Below are 25,646 nucleotides of genomic sequence, written 5' to 3' on the forward strand. Positions count from 1 at the left end.
TACAATACTTGGTACCAAGTTACAGAGCATACAACTTTATTTTAACACATTTTCAGTGATCCAATAACTCTTCAGGGGGACGACCCACAAGGAGTCGGAAGAAAATCTTAAATGGAAGCATAGGTCAATATGTACATCAAATGAAAGGTCTTTTTAGTAGAATACAATGCCGCAAACCGCACTTCAAAAGGATGATCCTGCGCAAAATGGCAGCCGTTAAAAGATTTCTCGAATCTGCCATTTTGAATCTTTGGACGACTGTAATTTTTTACTCAGGCGTTCTTTTGAGCTTGAATTTACGGAATTGTAATCTACTAGTGAAGACCTTTAATTTTATGTGCATATCGACCTATGCTTACGTTAACAATTTTCTTCTGATTCCTAGGGCCGTGCCCCCCCCCGAGGAGTAAGCGGATAATAGCACTGCAAATTAAATGAATCTTTGAACAACTGTCATTCTTGGCTCGGTTGTCCGTTTGAGTTCAAATTTGCGGCATTATATTCTGCTAGTAAAGACCTTTAATTTGATGCACATGTCAACCTATGCTTCTATTTAAGATTTCCTTCTGACTCCTTGCGGGACGTCCCCATAATATGACAGAACATTGATATTATTGATCTTATTGATTTGCCTGCTGTCGTTTAGAAAATATTTAACTGTCTTCGGACCTTATTACCACCCTGTATATATGAGATGTCTACTTAATATCCAATAGTCAATGAAATAACCATCGATACGTTTTCAGGCGTTGTTCGGGTGTGACGAGGATTACGATTGGTCCTACACCACGACAATGCCTCGCAGACGACCAACCAGACATCAGATGTCCTGGCTGATGCAGATTGCCTGGACTGCTATGTTTGCCTTCATGCTTATCATAGCCATTGGTGGCAACGTCATTGTTATCTGGATTGTTTTAGGTGAGTAAAATATTGGACATTTACCTTTTAATTTTACATGTGTATTGATGATATTTTATCTGATTGTTTATTACAAATGTGCAGTAGTTTTGAACAATTAAAATGTAATGTACTCGTAGTTTTTAAATTAAAACACCTAACGATTGTAGTGTTGATAACAGAACGAATAGATCACCCGATATTGTGTATAATTGACAATACAAACAAACCATTATTTTTACAGCTTCTAATCTTTACATTTTAGTGTGTATTCCAGGGTTTAAATCTTTTGTTGATGGAAAAACACACATTACAGGAGAATAATGAATAACACATTAACCAAATCTAAGCTGAACGTCAAATTACATTATAACATGAAACATCTTTTACCTTTTTAAGTTTAAATATTTATGATATTATTCTTGATTGGTTTTCAATTGTACAGACTGTCCCAAAAGTCCCGGACTGGTTTAATATTTTCTAAACGACAACAGATAAATCAATAAGATTTGGTACATCAACACCACACCTAAAAATCTACTTTTTTATGGAAATATAAATTTTCTGTCACATCATTTATTTATTTATTTATTTATTTATTTTATTTTCAATGCTACAAAACAGCACATGCCAATTACTTTGTAGCATTAATCAAATAACAGGAATGTTAACATGGTATTACAATTAATAATAAACACAACTAGGGAAAAATGTCCGTCTTCAATGGTGACAGTTTCACTCAAACTATAAATAAAAGAATATAAAATATAAATAAGAATATAAATAAGAATGACAATATAACATTTAAATATACAGTAACAAGAGAATTTATACTAACTAAAATAATACTGATGGCCATGAATCAATTAATAAAAATGCAATAAATATAATATAAATATATAACAAATAAATATGTACTATTTAGAAAAATTATAAATTAAAGTTGATAAGAAAGTTTGAATTTATTTAACAAACAGACATTTAACATTTTTAGTGATAAGTGAAATATATCAAACTGATATGCATTACAAGTGCGAGACATTATATTTAGTGGAGAATTGAATCCAAGATTGGTACGAGAGTAACGAGGGGTAAATACAAGAGTGCTGCGTGAATTGTGTCGTGGAACGTGAAAATTGATTTGTCCCAGCAAGTCACTATCGTCCAGAACACCGCTCACCAGTTTATGTAGATAAGATAAGGCGGCCAACTTCCTTCTGTCACTGAGACTAGTCATATCAAACATGGTCAAGAGCTGGTGGTATGAAATGTTGAATGTATAGTGACCAAATTTTTTAAAATACATAAATCTTAAAAATCTTTTTTGAATCGCCTCAATCATGTCTACAAGATAATGCTGATGAGGATACCATACAACTGATGCATATTCTAATCGTGAGCGCACCAATGAACAAAATAATAATTTTACTGAGTTTAAATTTCTTAAAAAGCTGCAAGATCTATGAATGAAACCTAATACTGAATAAGCTGCCTTACAAGTGTTCATCACGTGTTCTGCAAATAGAAATTTACCATCGAAAACAACACCAAGATCTTTAAATGCTGACTTTCTACATAAGACAACACCATCCATTGAATAAGGAAAATTTACAATAGTTTGGGTAGTTTTCCTTGTATAACTCATAACAGCACATTTTTTAACATTAAATAATATATTTTCTTTACTCCAAGCAATTAGTTCATCAATATCAGTTTGTAGCTGTTGAGAATCCAAGATTGTGTTAATATTTTTGAAAATTTTTAAATCGTCAGCGTACATTAAAATTTTACTATGTTTTACACACCTGGTTATATCATTTATAAATACTATGAATAATAAAGGCCCTAAATTTGAACCTTGGGGGACACCTGAGTCCACCAGAAATGTGTTGGAGCATGCACCATTGTATGTTACATACTGTTTACGTTTGTATAAATATGAAGAAAATAATCTTAATGTGTTCTCAGAGAAGCCATAGTAATGCAGCTTAGACAATAACACTAAGTGATTAACTCTATCAAATGCTTTTTCAAAATCGGTGTACACACAATCAACTTGAATGTTCTGATCAATAGAATTTATAACGTACTGTGAAAAATTTATTAAATTCGAATTAATTGATCGGCCCGGAAAAAACCCATGTTGATGAGGAGTGATAAAATTGGATAAGTGACCGAGCAATCTGTTGTATAATATGCACTCAAAGACCTTAGCTGGAGAAGATACAACTGCAATTGGTCTGTGGTTTTTTATGTCATTTTGAACACCTTTTTTTGGAATTGGTACTACTTTTGCAATCTTCCAAATATCTGGAAAACAGTTATTTTTCAACGAGAGGTTGAAAATGAAGTGAAGTGGTTTGACTAAAACATCAGCACAGCCCTTTAATAAATAAGGTGGAATGTTATCTGCACCTAATGACCTTTTTGATTTTAATTTTTTTCAAAGCATTTAAAACTTCTACTTCACCAATCTCAGAAATAATCAATGAATTGACATTCTCCAAAACTGGCGAACAAAGCGCCTGGTTTACAAGGTCGTCAAGGTCAAGGTCGTTGGGTTGGTAAACAGATTGAAAGTAATTAGCCAGTGCCTCAGCTATCTTATCATTTCCCTCAATTTCCTTATCTTCATATTGCATAGTTCGTGGACCTTTATCACTTGCTCCTCTCAACTTCTTTATAACACCCCAAAATGATTGTGGGTTATTAGACAAGTTCTTTTCGATATTTGTAATATATGCATCATAATCTGTCTTTATTCTCAATTTTATTTCAGAACGCAATTGTTTGTACTGATCTCGAAGATGGTTCATTTGAAATTTTTTTTGAACGTTTGCGAACTTTTTCTTTATTTTTTATCATCAATTTTAATTCGGGGGAGAACCAAGAGGGATGTTTGGGTCGGTATTTGGGGCGTCTTACATCTCTTCTGACATCTCGTGGGACGTCCCCATGATATGACAGAAAATTGATAGTTCCTTAAAAAAGTAGATTTTTAAGTGTGGTGTTGATGTGCAAAATCTTATTGATTTATCTGTTGTCGTTTAGAAAATTTTAAACCGGTCCGGGACTTTTGGGACAGTCTGTATATATCTAGCTACTATGCTGATTTTTGTTATGGTTGTACCATGAATAATAAAAAAGACCGGTTGTACTGTACTTAATCGTGTTATAAGTTAGTAAGATTTTCTGCATGATAACCATTTTTAGAAGAATGATAATTTTATTTTAATAATTATTGATATTTTGTTGACTATTAAATAAATCAAATTCCTTGTCAACCTTAAAATAAGCAGTGCTTGTACACAAACAAAATCAGTATATTGCCATTACAAACACAAACACCTACACAATTTCACGTCATCTATTGAGGAGGAGGAACAGAACGTGTATTTAAAAAAATGAAAAATAGTAATCTTTTGCCAAAACTACAGAGAGGCAGAAGGCAAAAAACACTAAAACCAATCATAAGATATAAAGAGGTCTCTTACGAATAAAGATAAACAATATAAATGTACCTTCTATTAAAATTGTTGTATGAACATAAACTTACTTTCCTATAAAAAATAATATTCCCTCAGCCATTGATTTTAATTTTCCCACATCAACCTCAGCTTATGATAATTAGGAAATGAGTTAAAGAGACGGAAGTTCATTATCAGTGGTAGGCATGTAGAGAGCGGTGTGGGACAAAGGCATGGGTGTTTCTAGTTCATTTCCAAAATTACAATTGTAGTGTGGTGACTGTTTTTAGATATTTTAAAGATGGCCAGAGATTGAAAACGTCATTTAAATCAGAATTTTATCCGTACAGAACGTAGATCTTCAAGCCCGTCTAAAATTGATGTAAAAGATTCGCCTGATAACGCTTTTTTGTAGTTAGAAAGTTATCTTTATCCATTCGCGTTTGAAATTTAATTTGACTATTACAAGTAAACGGTAAAATATGTTTTTTTTCATCGTTAAAATAGTTTTTTAATTCAATTAGTTCTTACAGATTTTTGAGAGGCAGTGCAGGGGTTGAACATAAAAAAAATACAAAATGTCATTGTTTAATTAACTTAATTAAATGAATACAAATTATTTATTTAAATAAATTATCACAGCCATGGGAAAAAAAATTCTTAGTAAACGATTTGTCAAAAGAACCTTTTTATCCTATAATTTACAAGTCAGTTACCTAAGATATTTATGGTAGAACAAGGTGGAAAATTACCTTTGATGGCCAATTAGAAGTATCTTCGTTGCCATGGCAACATTAAGGGGTCCAAGTGATGTCCAATTATTGTGATTTTGAGAAGCCCAATCGTGAGACCAGAAATAACAGTTTTCTTGGTAAAGGAAAGAACTTTTTTAACTGACCCTTTTATTGACTTCCATTTGTTTGTATTTATTCGTTCATAAACCTGACATTTGGATTATAACTAAACCAAAAGGGTAAATAAATATATTGTATGTTTCATTAATGTTTGTTAAATATCTTTTGCATTTTTTAGACAGAGTTAAATAAGTTTAAAAGCATGTGACTAGTTCTTATAGTCAATTCATTTATGAATTTATTTCCTGTAAAACATGGTTCCAATTTAATTGAAACTGATTGAAAGATTTATTTACTAAAAATACCATTAAAATACTGTTCGGAAATAATTATAATAATTGTAATTATAATAAATTATAAAAAAAATCTTGGGAAACCTCTATTAAAGAATATAAGTTGGCTATAGGCCATTGAACATTGAACATCCGTTGTATTATATTGAATGGGATTTGAAATCGTCGTCAAGAAAAAAGAAAAACAACTACATATACCATCATCATTTCTACTGGTAGAGCAAACTATAATGCATTTTGTCTCCTGTCAAAATAACAAGCACAAAAATTAATAATAATGTGAAAATAAAATATTTAATACTTACTAAGCAACTATGTTTCCGGATACATCAATGTGGGACAGGATTAATAAACAGAAATAACCTTGGTTTTTTAAATTAGTAGGTACTCTTTACAAAAAAAAATATTACAGCGCTAATTTGACATTGTTCAAACAACTACTCCATTTAACACTGCTCAAATGTTTTGAGAGCATAATTAGCTCACTTTCTTTGTTGCAGCTCATCGTCGAATGCGCACAGTCACTAACTACTTCCTTTTAAATCTATCCATTGCAGACCTAATGATGTCTGTATTCAACTGTATCTTCAATTTTGTGTATATGTTGAACAAGTAAGTATACATTCTGTCGATCATTAACATGTTGTAGGAAAATTATTAGATATTGCTCAATTGGCGGAAAATGTTTAGCTACTTTAACCTGTTGTATTTTGTTAAATTGAATAATCACCTTCGTAATATTTCCAAAATTGCAAAACAAGTTACAAACATACTTTGAAAAATGGTTCTATCTCTAAAACAGGTCTTACTTTCTACATAGAATTGATCGAATAATCTGTTGTATAGATAAATGAAGGGATAACGCAGACAGGGTATTAAATTGCAAATATTATCCAAGCTAAACTAATGCAGATTAAGTAAAGCTTAAGCTCACAGAAGACGTTTTGACTAAGGAATTTAGGTTGTAAGGAATTATCAAGGGTTTCTAAGATCATTTTACATTATGATGCAAATCTCCCAAATCTTTGTCTATGATGATTTACGACTTTTGTTGAAATTCGTTCATGGGTCTTGAAATACATTTAAAACTTTAAAATGTTTGTATATATCGTATAAATCTTGCATCATATTAATATCGTAATCGTTAACCAACAAATAATATCTACAATTTATATTAAATTTTAAATTTAGCTTTTCCCATGCATATCAACCGTCTATAATGAACGTATTATTTTAAGGCTGGAAAAAGGTTTTTAATAACAAAAATATGTTTAAAGTTTGTATTCCCAATGTTAATACCATTTTAAAATGCGATACCATAAGTAACTGTGACATATTGTAGAACCTCGATAGCGAGACTCTCGATTCATAGGGTAATTTTCAAATCTCCTTGAATTGTTTAACCCTACATGTTATGGCGAACCTGTATAAGAAGTCAACCTGGATAACAAGTCTTATTTTATAAACCCTATGGGAGTCTTGTTATCAATGTTCCTACTGTACGACGTATATTACAGAATATTCTATTTTTTTTATTTTTTTTTTTTTCAATGAGGGGTAGTGTAAAATAGAAAAAAAATACGTAAAAAGTGCATATAAACATTATTCACATCCAAAGATATATTCAAATCGTTGGTTAAGGATTATCGTTCTATTCATAAATCTATTATGGATAAAATATAGTTGTATGTAAACAAGTTATATAATGATTTTTTGTATCCCAACTTCATATTAAGTGAATAGAAAATCTAGATTTGACCAAATTCTTTGAAAAATATGAACCAAGGATTTGTAATACATTAAAAACAATATTGTACAAAGTATTACTGTTATGGCAAGATGTTTATTATGGATGTACATTTTAAAACCCCACCAAAAATCACCCTTAATAATTTGTATACATCAATATAATCTAAGTCAGTTTCAAAACTTGGAAATCCCAGAAAACGGAAGGCACATTATTTAGTTCATGCATTTCTCTTGGATACACCAAAACCTTCGGAATCCAATTGGAATACAGTTGAAATCCTTTGCACCTCTATCGTATTAAAAATCATCTAAATGTGTCCATTGAGTCAGTTAAAGGATTCTTACAGTCACTCAATATATATATAACAATTTGCCGTTTTTTGGCAGCGATTGGCAGTTTGGGAGGCCTTATTGTACCTTCAGTAACTACATTGCCAACGTGACGGTAGCGGCTAGTGTCTTCACACTTACAGGCATCTCGTTGGACAGGTGAGATTGTTTAACCATGTAACTTAACTAAAACTAGTTTCACTTCAACATGTAGTCAAGAACCTCATTGGTTTCTGTTGGAAACAAGAATATGCTGCAGAATATGCTGCTGGAGTTGACTCGCACAATTTGTCATTGTACAGATTAGAATCCGATCTGTATTATGTAGCTTTAACTCTCGTTGTTCTCAGTAGAGGTAAGAATCTGTTTCATGTAACCAAAAGGTCTATAAATCTAACATTAAGACTTTTGTTATAGACTTTACAAGTAGAGCTTTTACTTCAAAGGTAAAGATGTTTAACTTGTAACCTAAATTCTGGAAGGTTTTATTCTTACGAGTTATAAATCAAATACGCGTATCGTAAAAATAATACATAGCAAATGCTCACGGATACGGTAAAAATCTGAGATAGTTACAGTATATCGATCCTTCCAGGATTCTCAGATAAAAATAGAATTGGTTAAGTGCAAGTAGCTTAGGTTTTATTGGTTATCGATGGATGTGAAAGACACTAAATCGCGTTTCAACGTACACTGAGTTAACCTTTGACATTCAGCTAATAAATCTCTTAGAGAAACTAGAAAAAGTTTCAACAGGAAAACCATCACGTTTAGCTTTAACATTCACAGAGAACCAACATGAGCTAAGTGTAACATATTGTTGAATTTTACACTGATCTTTGCATACCGATTAAATTTGTTTTAACACATACTCTAGACTCTTATTGGTATCTAGTCACACATAAAAGAAATTTTAATCATGTAGATTTAATTATAAGAATCCATCCTAATCATAGATGTTCAACAGTAATTAAAGCAATATCTTGCGAGAAAGAGGTAATCAAACCCTATATGTTAACTCCCTTGGATTCCTTTTAACAAAGACAGGTGTAGACAGCTAAGACATATAACCTTTTGTATAGTTATATATCTTATATCCTTGTATTTATTCGTAATAGGGAAGTAGCTATTACCATTTTTTTCCATACCAAGGAATATATTTCCTTCGTATTTTAGGTTTTTGCCTAGGTTCCAGAAGCAATAACGTTCATTTTAAGTAGTCTGTTGATGGTTTATAAAGCTAAGTATTGTTAGTGCTTTTAGAATTATAACAAAATGAAAACTCCAACATAATGTAAAGATTTGTTTAAAAGACAAAATAAAACAAAAAGCTAACATGTCTAAAATATTCACTGACATATCTCATTTCACTGACACACTTTTCTATCTTACTTTTGACACAAACTTAATTAGTAATCACCGGATGTAGGATGTAATGACGTGGCTTTACTGCTTAATTCTGGTATCCGGTACAGCTTTCCTGGTGATTAACTAATCCTGCAAATCAAAGGAAGCCCAGCAACTGGGTTAATTCTTGTCTCCGGGTGTAAGAGGTCGTTATTTTCCGTTACTTATGTCTAAATATTTTAAAATAACTACAAAACACATACTTTGACCATGATAATAATTTCATGAGGACTAACTAATGACTAAAATGTACCTTTTTTGTTTATTAAAACAATGTGTGATTATGGTTTAAACCATAATTAAATATGTATAGATATGTATTTTAAAATATTTTCTGAAAGACATAAACCTATATAAAGGACTAATTGTTACAATAAATTGTTTTGAAACATTTGTTAGTAAATAAATACATGAATTAAGTTTTTTTTTCCGACTCACATTATTAAAATCCCATTGCTAAACATGTGTCATGTCCCATAACAAATAACGAAATTGGTTGTACAAGTGCAAGATTTATATCGTAAGATACTTTTTCGAGAATAACAGTTTATTGTATTTAAAGTCCTGCAAAAAGGATTTACCAGCTTTTATTGTTTCAAGACCATATTATAATTTAAACTATTTGAATATTGAAGGAGTTTTAGCCTGAGAGCACGATCTATTTATAAACGTCCTTCATAATACTTAATTATATTTTCATTATATTTTTACTTTCATTATATTTTAATTATATACTTCATTATACTTCATTATATTATAGTCCTCATGAAATTATTATCATGGTCAAAGTATATGTTTTGTAGTTTTTTTTATATATTTTGACGTGAGAAAAGGAAAATAACGAACGATCTGTTACGCCGGAGACAAGAATTAACCCAGTTGCTGGGCTTCCTTTGATTTGCAGGATTACTTAATCACCAGGAAAGCTGTACCGGATACCAGAATAAAGCAGTAAAGCCACGTCATTCCATCCTGCATCCGGTGATTACTAATTAAGTTTGTGTCAAAAGTGAAATAAAAAAGTCTGACAGGGACACGAGATATGTCGGTGAATAATGTAAGCTTTTTTAAGTTTATGTTTTTTTGTCTTTTAAACAAATATTTACATTATTTTGGAGTTTTCATTTTGGTATAATTCTAAAAGCATTTCCATACTTAGGTTTATAAACCATCAACAAACAATTTAAGATTAAGGTAATTGCTTCAGGAACCTAGGCAAAAACCTAAAATACAAAGGGAATGGATCCTTGGTATGAAAAAAATGTGTAATAGCTACTTCCCTATTACGAAAAATACAAGGATATAAGATAAATAACTATACAAAAGGACTTAAGGATTACTTGGACAGAATCAAGGTAACTTAACCTCTTGTATACAATTCATGAAGTAATCCGGAAGGCAATACACAAGATGAATAAAATAATGCGATTAGTACGTAAAGTTTACATTTTTAAGAGGAAGGCTTTAGTGTTAGGTTGGATTAGGTTAGGTTAGGTGAAAAACGATAGGTTAGACGAGGTAACCCAATATTTTTCCCCCTTTTTACAAATGTAGGTTAGAATAGAAAAAGGCTCGATTTAAATTTGTTGTGGTGCGATCTTTTGCATACGTTACTTATGTAACGTTACCTATAATTCACATCTTTTCTGATATTTAATCGTACATTTTACATTTATCAAAAGGGTTGAGGTTAGGTATAAAATAGCTTTGTAATATTTATATTATATTGAACCAGTTTTCAGGCAAACAACAGAACTCTAAAACCTAGGATGACAATGACCTCATAGTTCGTGTAAAACTTCACAAAAATCGGACCAACATTACATGAGTTATGGTGTTCAAGGACGCAAACACACAACACATGTACGAATTTGAACGAATAGTGATTTGCCCTCTGAATACATAAAGATGTACAATTAAATTGGTCCAAGGTTATTTATTGCCGTGCTACCTGCGGTAATAGCTTCATTCGTATAGGGAAATGGCAATAATAATGATAATTTGGATTTTATATGCTGTGTCCTTCTATCCTTTTTCATACATTACTTATGTTACGTAGCTTGTAATACACAATTTACACATTTACTTTTTACATTTGCAATCGAGGTTAAGGATATTATTTGAGGAGGGAGATGTAATGTAATTATCTTCAAACAGGTTTCTGGCAATCAATAGACCTCTGAAACCTAGGATGTCAAAGACCAGTGCTCAAATTACCATAGCAGCAATTTGGCTGACCAGTTTAATACTGGGATCTCCTTGCCTTATGTATTCTACTACAGTCACTCACAGGTAAGGTTCATGTTATTTACGATGTTTGAGTTTATTTTTAAGATGTATGGATTCAGATGTATTCTTCTTCAATGTACTTAACGGTCAATCGGATCCAGTTGTGACTGGATTTACCATTTAAAATGTTGACGTTAGATTTATTAGGTTGGATACAAGTTTGTAATTCTTAAAATATAAGAAAAACACTTATAAATTTGTTTAAACGCTTTATAATTAACATTAGGGTTCAATGAGAACTCATTGAACTACATAAATGTAAAATATGCAATATTAACACACTTATTGACGTTTAAGGTCTAAGAAGCATATTTTCCAATTAAGCATAGTAAACAAAAACATAATTATAATGGAACCATTGTATGTATAAATACTTTGCTGTACCCACTTATGATCACTGACCAATAATAAGATCACCTCTAAATCAATTCACTCTTGAATTAACAGACAAATGGTAGAACCTTTTGTTGTTAAACTATATAATATTTATATCGTATAGGACATTTTAAACTGAAATATATGTTACCTACAGGGACAGCTATGGTCTTAAAGAATGTTTCTGTAGGAATTTCTATAAAATCCTATAAAAAAGTGTACTAATTACTGTTTGATACAAATAACTAAGACACTCCCTCTTTAGATTGTGATATTTGTGGGTAAATATTTGTCAAAATAACTAGATGCAATTTTCAAAGCAGTTATATAAAGAGAAAACATAATGTTGGTAGAGTTTCGAAGTATCTAGGTTACATATCTGTAACGATCATGTAAACGAATTCCGGATATGGAAAAACAAAGAATCGAGATACAAATAGGTAAGAGAGCCAATATTCTTGCTCCACTGACAGTTAAATAAGAGAATATAGTTTTTAAAAGCCAATACAGTTCACTATTCTTCTGCTCTGATTAAATTCTCTGGTTGCCAAAGTTTTCCAATTAAGTTTAAAACTTCTGTACATGTCAATAATTCATATTTCATCGCAATTTTTATTTATTTTCATTTTTATTTAACCTATAAAATCTAGTACTGAATGGGTTTTAAATTGGAATTTTACAATACTCAATTTTTAGGTTAATAATCCATTAATTTCCAATTACTAGTACATTAGAATTTTTTTTCAAGATCAAGTAAATTGCAGATAATATGACTAAGATTTTGGTATTAGGTGTGTCTATCTAATTTAAAATGGATTACAAAAAGATACCTAAGTACTGAGTAGGATGAATCCTAAGCACAGGGCCCAAGATACCATCTCTATACAGGTATATATAGTTTCAATTAGTGGTTGGCGGGATGTGCTTGTGCTTAGAAATTCTTTCAACAGAGTAACAAAAAAACTCTCCACTATCACCACCGTCGTTCACCACCGTCGCTTTTGTTATTTTGTACAGATACTTAAGCAACCAATTTTCAATTCATTTTACCAGTATAATCTAGCGATGCGACTCTGATTGTTTTTGGGGGGCTTTCCTCATCCTTCCTACGAGTCATTCCAATTTTAATGATATTTAATCAATTTATTTCCTCATATCGATCTTGTTCACCTCGGGCAGGACAAGTTTCCCAGAACTAATCTTCTTCACTCTACTTAATTCTGTTCCTCCCTTTCAAACGTCAGATTAATAATCTCCTCTTTCTTTCCGGACGTCCAGTAAAGGAGTCTTTCGTCACACAAACTAAGCCGCTTCAGCTATCTGACACTTCATAATTGGTGGTCAACATGTATTCTTTCCGGTTTTCCACTATCCACTCCATGTTTGAAGTTTTATGAGGGAAAGGAGGTAGCTATATTCCTTTTTTACATGCTTATTTCGTTTTCCTCCTTTCCTTCAAAACGTACCAACCCTTTTACGCGTTAAGTACATATGTGTAATTCTTGGGTATACGATGTTTTATAACACTATATGTATTGCTTAACATTTTATCTGCAACTAAGAGGTTTGAATGCTACAGCTTAAATACATACACGATACAAAAAAAAATTTCAAGGTGTGTAGTTATACAAAATAATTAATACGTAATACATGTCGCTGTTGAAATTTTAACACATTCTATTTTTCCAGACCCTCAGGCCAAACTGCTTGTATTTTAATATGGCCGGACGGGCAGCCTTTGGTTTCTACAATGGATTACATGTAAGATTATGCACATTTAGGCTATTGCCATTTTATCTATAAGGACTTGTTAAAAGTTAGAATTTGTTTAATAGTTATTCTAAAAAATATTTAATATTATTTCCCACATAGTATTTATTAAGTTGATAGTTAATTTGAATACGATTAAGTGTACTGAAAACAATTGGCACTATTCTTACGAAATAATTAATTGGTTGGTATGCATTAATTTAATATTTGCATGACTTTTATTAAATAGTTTTGATAAAACTTTAGTTTTTACTGTTCTTTTTTATTTCTTATTTACTATCAATTTAAATGAGATAAGAAGGGCTGTAATAAAGCTATAGTTTTAAAAATGTCATTGATTGACCTTCGTATATGTATATTACACTAATAACCATAAAAATAAATTCATATTTATCTTTTATGTTTACAACCCTCTAATAAAATTGAAAAGGCATTCTGTTAAATTACACATTAGCAAAAACACCAGGATTATGAATATTAATAATTTTGAATTTAATTGCTTTCTTTTATACAACATTTAATATTTTCAGGAAACAGTTAAAATAATCGTTTATACAGCCTCAACCGTCATTCTGTAGTTTTCCTCATTTTATTCTACAGAAAAAAAAACTGCATTTGTATTAACTTAAAATTGAACGTTGCTCTTATAAGTTACATATTCTTATAATTGTATATAATATGATAACACTCTTTGTAATGTTATTTTAAACCTTGAAGTCTTACAGGCTTAGTGCATAATGGTGTCTACTTACTAAAATACGTATATCAGCTAATATTTATACTAAAACAAATTACATGATAAAATAAATATTTTGTATACAAAATTTGACTACGTCGTCTACATTAAAACTAAATAAAATAAATTAAATATATGTATTGAGTTCGTTCAGTAAACTCGCTTGAAATACACCATACACTATTTAATTTTCAACAATAATGTCTGTGAAGGGAAATCCTTTAAAGGCATTTCCTCTAAAGCACAAGACTGGGAAGTATTATCCTTAGACAAAACATTCTACAACTACTGTTATTCTTGCAATATTGAAGATTATTGTGTTTACATTTTGCACTCAATACAGTGCTTAGAACTGATTATATGTTCATTACGAACTAGTTATATACTTAAGTAAAAAAGATTGTTTTGATCTTGAGCTTTTAAGTTAGAATAAAAAAAACGGTTTCAGTTCAAATGCATTGTAATACAGCTTCTTTTTTATCCTAGATATAACTTGGTGCTGTTCATGGTGACTTATGTAACTCCAATGGCAGCTATGCTGGGATGTTACACTGCTATGGGGAGAGAGCTATGGGGAAGTCGATCCATTGGAGAGCTCACTCAAAGGCAAATAGACTCCATAAAGTCTAAACGGAAGGTAATTCTGTCATATGTGCTTCTTGAATCAGTATCATTCTATATAACTTAACGGCAACTGTATCAAATTATCTAAAAAAAAGTTTATTTATTTGTATTGAGTACAAACTAAATTCAATCAAAAAAGGGTTTTAAGTTCTAATTGATCTACTTTCAAAAATCTAAATAATTAAAAACTAAAATATCTACAAAATATTGGGTAACAATGTTCAGCATTACAACTAAGCCTGTACTGTAGTTATTGTTTTAGTGATGGCTTTAAAAATCAAATTTACCTAAGAACAATCTTAAGAAGGAATTGTATACGACAAATACAGCCTCACAAAAGGTGTAGGAAATAAGATCTCTTGAAAGGTGTTTGTTGTCAAAAGGGCTTTGACATTTAGAAGAACCAATTACTTTAAGGCATCGCTCAACTACACCACGTAGACAAATATTCCTAGTACCTCAAACCTGCAGGTTTATCAAATTTATATATCAATTTCAAATAATTCATTCAACTAGCTCACAATCAAATAAATGTTGTACTATAGCCCAATAAAAAAAAAAAACATTAAATCAATGAGTATTCTTATTCAAGGAATACAATCAATTACCAATGCATCAATCATGTTTAGAGTTTAAAAGCCTACAATGTTATATATTTTTTGAGGTTTTATCGATGATCAAGAACATAAACATTTTTTCGTCAACTGGACAAAATGGTCTCTAAACTTTTCTGATATTAAACGCCTAAAATATTATATCTATTAAACTACGTTGTTACGTCTTCGGTAAAACCTATTCTTTATTAGGATTAAGTTTTTTTGACGTAAAAATTAAATGTATAGGCCTAGAATATTATATTGCGCACAGTTCTCCTCTAAAAACTCTGTCATCCATTACGATATTACACTGTTATAAATCAATTAATGCTATACAAACCTTTACATTTACATTAATATAGAGGAGGAGGTCGCAGATTTTAGATTTTTTTTATATATGTATTCTAGCAGAGTACCCATCACCCATCCTTAGTACAGGTTTAGCGGGGGAGCGAAATGGTCTAGTGGTTAGAGCGCAGGACATCGGTTCCTGAGGTCCCGGGTTCAAATCCTGCCAAATCACCAATGGATTCTATGCAAGTTAAATGCCGCAACCCTTAGGTCTAGCCTGAAGTAATGTAAAAGAAAATCCCGAGCTCGTTCCTAGCGGCCTAGGAAATAAAATACAGACTTATACAGATTTTGGTTAACATGTGATCAAAATTTAATTTGGGTAGAATACTATAAGAGTTACTTTCATTCGACCGGAAACATAAGTAAAATACAGGGGTCTTGGTCCCCCATGTAATGTCTACGATAAAAACAAACACAACAACAACAACAACAACACAACAAACAATCTTTGATTCAGTTCTACTAACTAGCTTTGACTTTTAACTTTCTAGACAGCCGCTTTGATAAAGTTCTAAGTTAATTTCCTGCCTTGGATGACTGGAGAACGGAATGTAAACAATCGGTAGAGTAGTTTATATGTCGAACTTTCATACAACTTTGACAAGTAAAAATCGCTATGGTCATGCTCAAACAAATGGGACTACAATGTTTTTATGCAGAAGTCTTTTTAAACACATTTTTGAGTAGAGCGACCGAAGTATGCATTGAGATCGGGCCTTATGCAACACTTTGTAATTGAAACATGCAATAACAGTTTCTTTTATGGCACGTAAATTGTCACGGTAATAAAGAATTAATGCAAAATATAATTATTGATGACCAACTCTTGTTAGAGCAATTATGTTTTTTTTTTTTTATTCGGCCAGAGTTGGCCCATTTATCTATATTTTGTTGGCGTTACTCACCTTCATATGATTAAATAAACCCTTGTTAAACTAAATATTTGTATATTGTCTTTTGATATATTTACAATTATTTATTGTCTGGTGATATCTAAGACTCGTCATAGACTGTCAGATTCACACACACACACACACACGTTGCACGTAATCGTCCTGGAGATTGACCCGTCGTTTCGAGGAACTTGAAGAACGTTCTGCTTTTTCAGGGTACAAAGACTTTATTTTTGGACCTGAACGCAGGTTGAACAGATATCCATCGTATGTCTGTGGATGTATGTATTTGTACAGTACATGTCGTGTCCTGGTAAAATGTTCACAAATAATACCTTACCTTAGCATGTCATTGAAATACCAAGCTGGTCCACAAATATGGTAAGTGTGCTTTAGTATCCAAAATTCAGTGATGCCAGACTCCTTATAGAGTTTGTATTTTTTCAGGTAGTCCGTATGTTTATAGTTATAGTCACGATTTTCGGAGTGTGTTGGCTCCCTTACCACTCGTACTTCCTCTACACCCACTACCATCGTGACGTTCCGTACTCCAAGTACGTCCAACATCTCTATCTCATGTTCTATTGGCTAGCCATGTCCAATGCGATGGTCAACCCGCTCATATACTACTGGATGAATGCTAGGTAAGTAACACATGGTTTGGTTTCAGTTCTAACATAATTCTGAAATAATCTAAAAAACGGAGGCATGTATTTTTATTGAATTATATGTCTCTAAACACTATTAGTTTTTATGGTGAGTTGGTGGCTTAGTTGGTAGCATCAAGGATTTCAGACAAGGCAGCGATGTCGTGGGTTCAGATCTTGGTCACAGCCGCAAATATTTTATCACTACAATTCACCTTCGTACTGTACCGGCTCATCCAAGGCCACCCTAGATATACTACTTGGTATATCTAGTGCGGCCTTGGCTCACCCCTTGCTTTTCTGGATACTTTCCACGCTCGGGAAAATTGTCAATGTGAACGGGCAAATGTAGGGGTCCCTAACCTAACCTCTTGAAAAAAGTTATAAAACGGCATATGTCAATCAAACACTAGATTAATGAAGCTGAAAGTTTGTAATACTAAATTAAATTATTGACAAAGATAGAGGGATCAAAGTGGCATAAAATGCAAAAGTCAAATACGAATAAGTTAAACAGCATATCAATATATTTCACTCCTAAAAGGCTTAAAGTCATGTTTTTAAATTACTAAAATATTCCAACAGAAACCTCTAACAATGATATAAAAGTTTAGACCACACTGACCAAACATGTCACAGAATTTTAAACTTTGTTGTTCATCGGGAAATGCCCGAAACGATTTGTCTACGGTTGTCTGCAGACGGTTCTATAACTTTTGACCACAACTTTACTTTACACATTACAGTATTAATGTTGTTTTGCCTTAATAATATCTATAAATTAATCTAAAAAATATAAAGAATTTATTTAATAAACACGATTGAAATAAATGTTTGTTTTGCCTTTGCCACAGTCAACATATGCAACATTGAAGTGAAATTTATCCGTGTTATACTTATTACACACTTATTACACGTACGTCATTACGTCATTATGATTATGAGGTGATAGTTCATCAATAATTAGGAGGAAGTTTAGGTCATCAAAATGTCAAAAAAACCAAACATAAAAATAATTAACAAAGAGACATTTTTAATTGTTATAAACAAAGACTGGCATTGCCAATAGGATTTTGCGACTGATTAATGATATTTTTTGCAGAGGTTGAGACGAAGCTACACATTTAAAGCTGCTAGCAATAACAGTAGCAAACAGGATCATTTGACTTCAACACATACAAATGAGCCTTTTATTAGCTTCTTAACTAGATAATTTGAGAGACTAAACCTTATATAAATGAATCTCGAAAAGAAAGGTCCCCAAAACCTTTGAATCCATACTTATATTATTACGCGTAAAAGAATTTGTTATACGTTACACGCTTTTTAAACGTGTGAAACAACTGTGTATGGTTGACTTTTATTTGAATTAAAAGATCTAAAATAACTGTGATGGATGGTAAAAGAAAGATTTTCAAGAAAAATTAGGTATTTCATGTTTTTCTTTTTCCATAATCATATTATACATACACGTTCCAAGCTGTATTCAATGTGGAACCCACTGGTACGTCTTTGTTCAAATAATGAAAAGGATTTTTCATTTGTCTTTATTCTATTTGTCCTTTGTGGCAACTTAGGTACGTGTGTAAAAACGTTTTTAATTTAGAATGAGGAAAAAGAAACGTTTTTATTGCAACCAAAGCTGTTCGCCGAATCTGAGCACTTTGTGAAGTAACGTTCTTTTATACCTAAACATTAGAGTAATTAGGGTTATTCACATTTTTAATAGATACATTGTAATTAATTAAATCATTTTATTTAAGGTATATATTACACATTACGTACCATCGTGTGTAGTCATTAAAAGTTATAATCACAAGCTCTTTGCTTACAACAATTTCATCGTGGTCACTTTTAATCTCATACGATAGATTTGTATCCTATCTCTACAATATGTATCTTTAATTAGATAGTTTAATTTAAATCAACCGTCTAAAGATAACCTACTAAAAGCTTCCAATTTGTGTTGGAATTGAAGCATTCATTTAATAAATTGAGTTTTAATTATGCTTTTAGCGTTTACTCTTTCAAAACCCTGATGGATTAAACTTATGGTTCAGTGAATAAAAACTTAGCTTTTCAATTCATGGTACTGTATCAAAAGATTTTATGTTAGTCCGCTATGTTAGTCATGACAAAATTATTTTTGTGTACAATTTTATTTTGATAAGTCAATTAATTATATCAGTCCTGCTTTAAAACGAATGTCTATCAAGTTTCCACTAAACATTTACTTATGTTTACATAAAGGACCGTTCATAAAGGTAGTTTAAATAACAACTAATAACTTAACAAGACACAATCATGGTAAGGTTAACAAATTATGAAATTTGGTAATTTATCTACTGTGTGTAAGTTTATTATGACAGGTGGATGTAAAGTAAATTAATAATGTAACAAAATAACGTTAAATTTATTATTATCCTTCAAAGTCTCAGAATGTTAAAGGGTTGAGGTAAATCTTTAAATAAAGATATCTCAGCAGCAAGAAGACCTATAAAACTCCTTGACAAAGTATCTGTTTTTCTGTGAAGATTTAGTTGATTTGGTGTGAGGGGTTTGAGGGATAAGAAGAAACAAGCAAATAAAAACATTTATAAGTTTGGTTTATAAAATACTCACACTTAATTAACCTAAAATAAAGATTTAATTCAATAGTTTTAAAGATATTTAATTATATATTTGTCCGTGACTCGAGGTGTTTATTTCACATTTTCAAACAATTCTCTATAAATTTGGAACTTCCTTGTAAATAATATTGAATTAACTGCAGTAATGGTCAATGGTACTTGTATTTTATCTTTGTATAGGCCTCCAAATGGAGACTTTAGAATATTTTTTGATAATTTTGACAGGGCTGTGAAGAAACTACACAAATTTGCAAACAAAATTATTGTTTGTGGTGATTTTAATATTAATCTTTTAAAGACTGTGACCCTACAACAGTAACTTTCAAAAACATCATGAGGTCGCTAAACTTAGTTGCAACTACAACTAACAACTAACAATTGTGTACCAGGCACAAATCTGGTGCGCAAGCAAAATGAAAAGCAGATCATGCTTTTCAATCAATTGCTTGAGTGTGAAACCTGGGACATGGTTGGGTTGTATTTAAATAACATAATAGATGTTAAAACTTTGTTTGAAAACTTTTTCAATAGATATGTACATATTTGGCATTATTGTTCACCTTTAGTAGAACGTAAGGAATTAGATGTTAAAAAGAAAACTAATTGGTTTAATGATGAACTTAAAAAGGCTAAAGATTTAATGTTAGGCTATTACAATGTTTACAGGAGCATGGAAAGGGACAAATCGGGCCAGACTGAGGCAGCATATAATTCTTATTTGTTTTTTAAAAGACATTATAAAGCTAAGATAAAGAAAGCAAAGAGACAAGCATATTCTGATTTTATTGAAAATTCAAAGAACAAATGTAAGACTGCTTGTGAGGTAATATCTAAATAAACTCTACCCATCCCATCTACAAGAAAAATTACACTCAATCAAAATCAGTTAAATAACTTTTTTGTTGAGTCAGTCTATAAACATACAAAAGAACATACCTGATGCTGACACCTTGGCACAAAATCTAGTTAAGTCATCACGACACAATGCACCTGTGTTTCATTGGTCAGCAATAACAGCGGAGGAGGTCTTTAAAACTGTTTCCAAAATTTCAAATTCTAGGAGTACGGATTTTTATTGGATTTCTAACTACTTGCTCAAATCATCGATTAATTATATTTACGAACCGTTTACGTTTGTCTTAAATCAATGTTTAGTTCATGGGTATTTTCCTGATGTATTGAAAATTTCAAAAGTAGTACCTGTTTACAAAAAAGGTGACAGGTCTCTACCTCAGAATTATCGTCCAGTATCCATTGTACCAATATTTTCGAAAGTCTTTGAATCTCTTATTCATTCTCAACGTGTCAAACACTTTGAATTAAATGGTCTTCTCAGTAATTGTCAACATGGTTTTAGGGCAAACAAATCTACAACCTCTGCTGTTTCTAGTCAAGTTAATGAAGTGCTAGTGTCTTTTAAAAATAAAGAGTCAGTCTCTCTTAAGCTTTGTGATTTAAGCAAGGCTTTTGATTGAGTCCATCATAAAATCATTTTAAACAAACTTCGATACTATAGTATCTCAGATAGCTCCCTTCAGTTGCTGCAATCATATCTTTCCAATCGAACCCAATGTGTTTCTACAAATGGATGCCAGTCTTCAATACTAACCAACAATACCGGTGTTCCCCAAGGTTCTGTTCTTGGGCCATTTTTATTCACTGTTTTCATTAATGACCTTCCATCTAACATTGCCTCTAAGGTTGTCATATATGCAGATGACGCAACCTTACTATCTTCACACAGGAACTTAATGTGTCTTGAGGAACAAATAAGTAGTGTCTTTAACACAGCTCAAAACTGGTTCTCTTCAAATAAGTTGCTATGTAACAAGGAGAAAACTCAAAGCATGTTGCTTAGTTTGGCTCATGTTGAAGATTATCAAACTGTTAAATTACTGGGATTTTTTATTGACAACAAATTGAATTGGAAGGCTCATGTTGAGCATGTGTGCAGAAAAATTTCAAGAGTTTCTTATCTCATGTTGAAGCTTAGGGATATTGTGAGTTTTGAATATCTAAGGGTGGCTTACTATGCTTTTTGTCAGTCCCATCTTTCGTATGGCATTACTCTTTGGGGCCATTCGGGTTTTGTGTATGACATACTTACAATACAGAAAAACATCATTAGAAAAATTTTTAGGAGAAGTGACACTGAACATTGCAAACCATTTTTTATAAAACTCCAGAACACAACTCCAAAAACACAATAATATAATTATATAATGTATGTGACATTATATATGTTTAATGTATGAGCCGGTGTAATGACTGTTATTAATCTTTACATTTACCACATTCTCATTTATACCAAACTACATATTACAGATTTCAATAATAGAAAAACATTCCATAGCCTAACACAAGAGGAAAAAACAAATTTGACCTTCCTCAGCACCGCTTAGCAAAAACAGGAAACTGCTTTAAAATTAACTATGTGAGATTTCTCAATAAACTGCCTGACACTGCCCGATTTGTGACTATAAAACAATTTAAAATTAAAATATCTGATTGGCTTATTGCCAATCCTTTTTATAAAATAGAAGATTTTTTATCATGTCCTTGTAATATTAATTTTAAGATTTAATTCATGTTATTGACTGTTAGCCTATTGTTGCTATTGTTCACCTCTGTATCGTTACTGTTAATTTAGCATGTGTAAGTATTTGTAATTATTGTTAGAATGTGATGTATTTATTTAATTTATTGACTATGCCAATGTCTGTATATGAATGGATCAAAGGTACTAAAGATTCTTGATTCTTGATTCTTGAATAAAACCAGGCCATACGAACTGTTAAACTGTTACAAAAAACATTTGGTTATAATTTAGTTAGTAAAGATTATTAAATACTTTGCTAAATTGTTATGTGAAATTGTTTTGCAACAATATTTTTTTTTTTATTAAAGGTATTTTGGTTCCTCTTCCATAACCAGATTTATCCGTTCCCTGTCCGCAAAATATTAGTGATCTGGTGGCACAGTTAGTAAAACCACTTCGTACCGGAGACAAAGATGTCGTTGGTTAAAATATTGGTACCTGCCACTAATTTATATCAGTACACTTCACCCTAGTTGTTCACCCGTTCATTTTTTGGTTTGCTGGGTATGTTGCACGCATAGGCTTATGTGGATGGGCAAATGCAAGTTCGAAATAGGCCACCAACCTCTGTTTATATACAAGAAAAATCCATAAGCCTATGCAAGGAAAATTAAACTAAGCAAAAGGTAAGCTGGCAGGGCACAAAAACGTTGAGTTTTGCACTGAAAGGCAAACTTAAATGTACCTAAAACGACCAACACTCAGCAATCAAAACCCATATAAGAAACCGTCAATTGAACCTCCATAATTTCATGAACTTTACTTACTTAAAATAAATGTATACTACTGTTTACCTAAAATATATTACATTGATGAAGATTTGACGTTCGTTTTACAGGTTCAGACAATATTTCCGGACTGCCGTGTGTGAATGGCGATGTCTTCAACGATCAGAACAGCACAGTGACGTAGCTGACACGCCACCCATGATACGACGGTGTTCTCACTCGTATTCTCGCTCTAGATCTGGTGAGATTGTTCATAAATAAAGTCAAAATACCCCACCGCAGCAAACCTGTCGACTAAGCGAATTTCCATTTGTCCGAATTGATTTTGATCTATTTAAATTACATTAGGTTTAACGAGTACAAGGTTTGCTACTACAAGAAAACTAATAAAGTGTGTTTTTTAGTAAAATATTAATAGGTTAGTATACAATAAATTAATTTGCCAATTTTGATCAAAATATATTTTTTACAATATTCTCCATAAGAAAAAAATGGGAATTTTAAATTTACATGTCAAATACCGTACAAAAACTCTTTGATATACTAAATTATTTGTTTTTAAGCTCTTTATAAAGGTTTAGAGAGAATTTGGGAAATTTTGTGTTTTGAGGGTCAAAAATAATAAAAACCCATTTTATTCCTATAGAACCTCCCGTAAAACGCTGTTTCCATGGTCCGATCAAGCTGGTTCTCAAACTCATTTAATTTTATCCCGCCTTACACATTTAAACCAAATTTCATCAAAATCGGACAAAATTACTCAAGTTATCGCGTTTACGGACGTATTAATATATACTCATTTTAAACTTTTAACGAATGATGATTTTAGCCTCTGGGGACATCAAAATGAAAAAAGTAAATCGGTCCTAGGCCTAGGTCTTACCATGCCACCTAGAGAAATTCGCTCAAAAGAAATCGGAAAAAAATTACTCCTAATATAACAGTATTAAGTTCTTCAGTTTCTTTATTATTCATTATAGAATAGTCCTATAATATATATAGTCCTCAGGAACACAAATTTCGGTTGTGAGGTGAAGCCAAGATTGTGTGGGTCATACTCATGTATGAAGTAAAGCCGGGTATGGAAAAAAAATTAGCAAGTTCCGGCAAATTATTATAATTTGAATTATAAATAGCGATTATAATGACCGATACTTTTTATCACCACGCAACAATACTCGCGTACAAAATATCAAACTTCGGTAATTAATTTTCTAATATAACTGTAATCTAATTAATATAACTTTAATGTGGAAAAAATAGAAAAAAAGATTATGGCACATCATCTAAACAAGTTCAAGGCAACGTTCATTGTGCTTCAAGATATATACCAAAGCACAAATAAGTAATGCATACTTATGTATGAACAATAACAGCAGCTCATTTAATATTATGAATAAATTGCGAACAGACACTAGCGCGGAGATAGTAAATGGAAGGCTGATTAGGAGAAAGGGTAAGTAAATTATTTAGATGAAAGGAAATTCAGTTGATCATTTTCCTCTAACTCAAAATTGGACATTAGGAAACAATTACTTCCTTTGACATCAGCTGTTATCGAAAACAGCTACTTTCTGTACGGGGTGATAAAAACTAGTTATTTTTCTTTAAATTTAAATTAACTGTCCATTAACATAACAAAAGACAAAAACTATTGGTTACTGGAGATGCATCAATAGTCATAAGCTTTATGTATGTTTTATTGTTTTTATGGTTCAGGAGGCACTGGAGACGACTATTCAAACAACGAGAGGTACAAGCAACAACGACTTGTCCTCAAACAGCAACAAACACAGTGTTTCTGCGCGACAGGTCCCAACATGCAACAGCACCACACCTGTAGACGGCCATTGGTGCAGATCTGTGTGGCGGGCCAACCGGTGTCATGGCGTCATCCACAGCACCAACCGTTGTTGACCAACCACGTCAACCACAGGCATATGACGTCATCGCAAGTCTGAAAGTGCCCGTACTGACGTTGTGCCTTGGGTCATCAAACGTCAACGGTTCGTTTTACATCGTCTTCGTCAAATAATGATGACAGATTACGTCAATAGTAGTTACATAACGTTGCTACGCAGGATTTTACTGACATTGGTGTTAAGCATATTTGTGTATGTGTAGACTTAACAGATTTGTGAGTGTTAGACTCAAAATTTGCCTAAAATTTCTAGGTGTAGGTTTGGTTTAAATTCTCATCTGCCATGTGTATATTTACATGGTACATTTCTCTGAGACTTAGGATTTGTGACTTATTTGATTCTACCTTTATACGAATTCCCCATTGAGGAAAAAGCTTTTCCCATGAATCTTATGGTAATACAATAAACTCCAAGTTATCTTTTTTTTTTTATTTCTATGTCCCTAGAGGTTAAAATTTCAATCTGTATGTCCGTTAGCACGAT

The 25,646-nt window shown here is 31.8% G+C and overlaps 1 protein-coding gene across 1 annotated transcript; it reads left to right on the top strand.

Moving 5' to 3' along the window:
- The first annotated feature begins 769 nt into the window (after positions 1 to 769).
- Positions 770 to 25,406, top strand: LOC128983209 (tachykinin-like peptides receptor 86C). Its single transcript, XM_054402418.1, has 9 exons — positions 770 to 921; positions 6,015 to 6,126; positions 7,651 to 7,752; positions 11,158 to 11,292; positions 13,354 to 13,425; positions 14,657 to 14,807; positions 17,085 to 17,281; positions 23,352 to 23,482; positions 24,961 to 25,406. The coding sequence occupies exons 1-9, from the start codon at positions 795 to 797 to the stop codon at positions 25,200 to 25,202; spliced, it is 1,269 nt and encodes a 422-aa protein (XP_054258393.1). The 5' UTR covers positions 770 to 794; the 3' UTR covers positions 25,203 to 25,406.
- Positions 25,407 to 25,646: the final 240 nt, after the last annotated feature.

The sequence above is a fragment of the Macrosteles quadrilineatus genome, unplaced genomic scaffold, assembly GCF_028750875.1.
Source record: "Macrosteles quadrilineatus isolate MER2022 unplaced genomic scaffold, UCM_ALF_1.0 Scaffold_1__1_contigs__length_201487025, whole genome shotgun sequence".
Lineage (NCBI taxonomy): Eukaryota > Metazoa > Arthropoda > Insecta > Hemiptera > Cicadellidae > Macrosteles > Macrosteles quadrilineatus.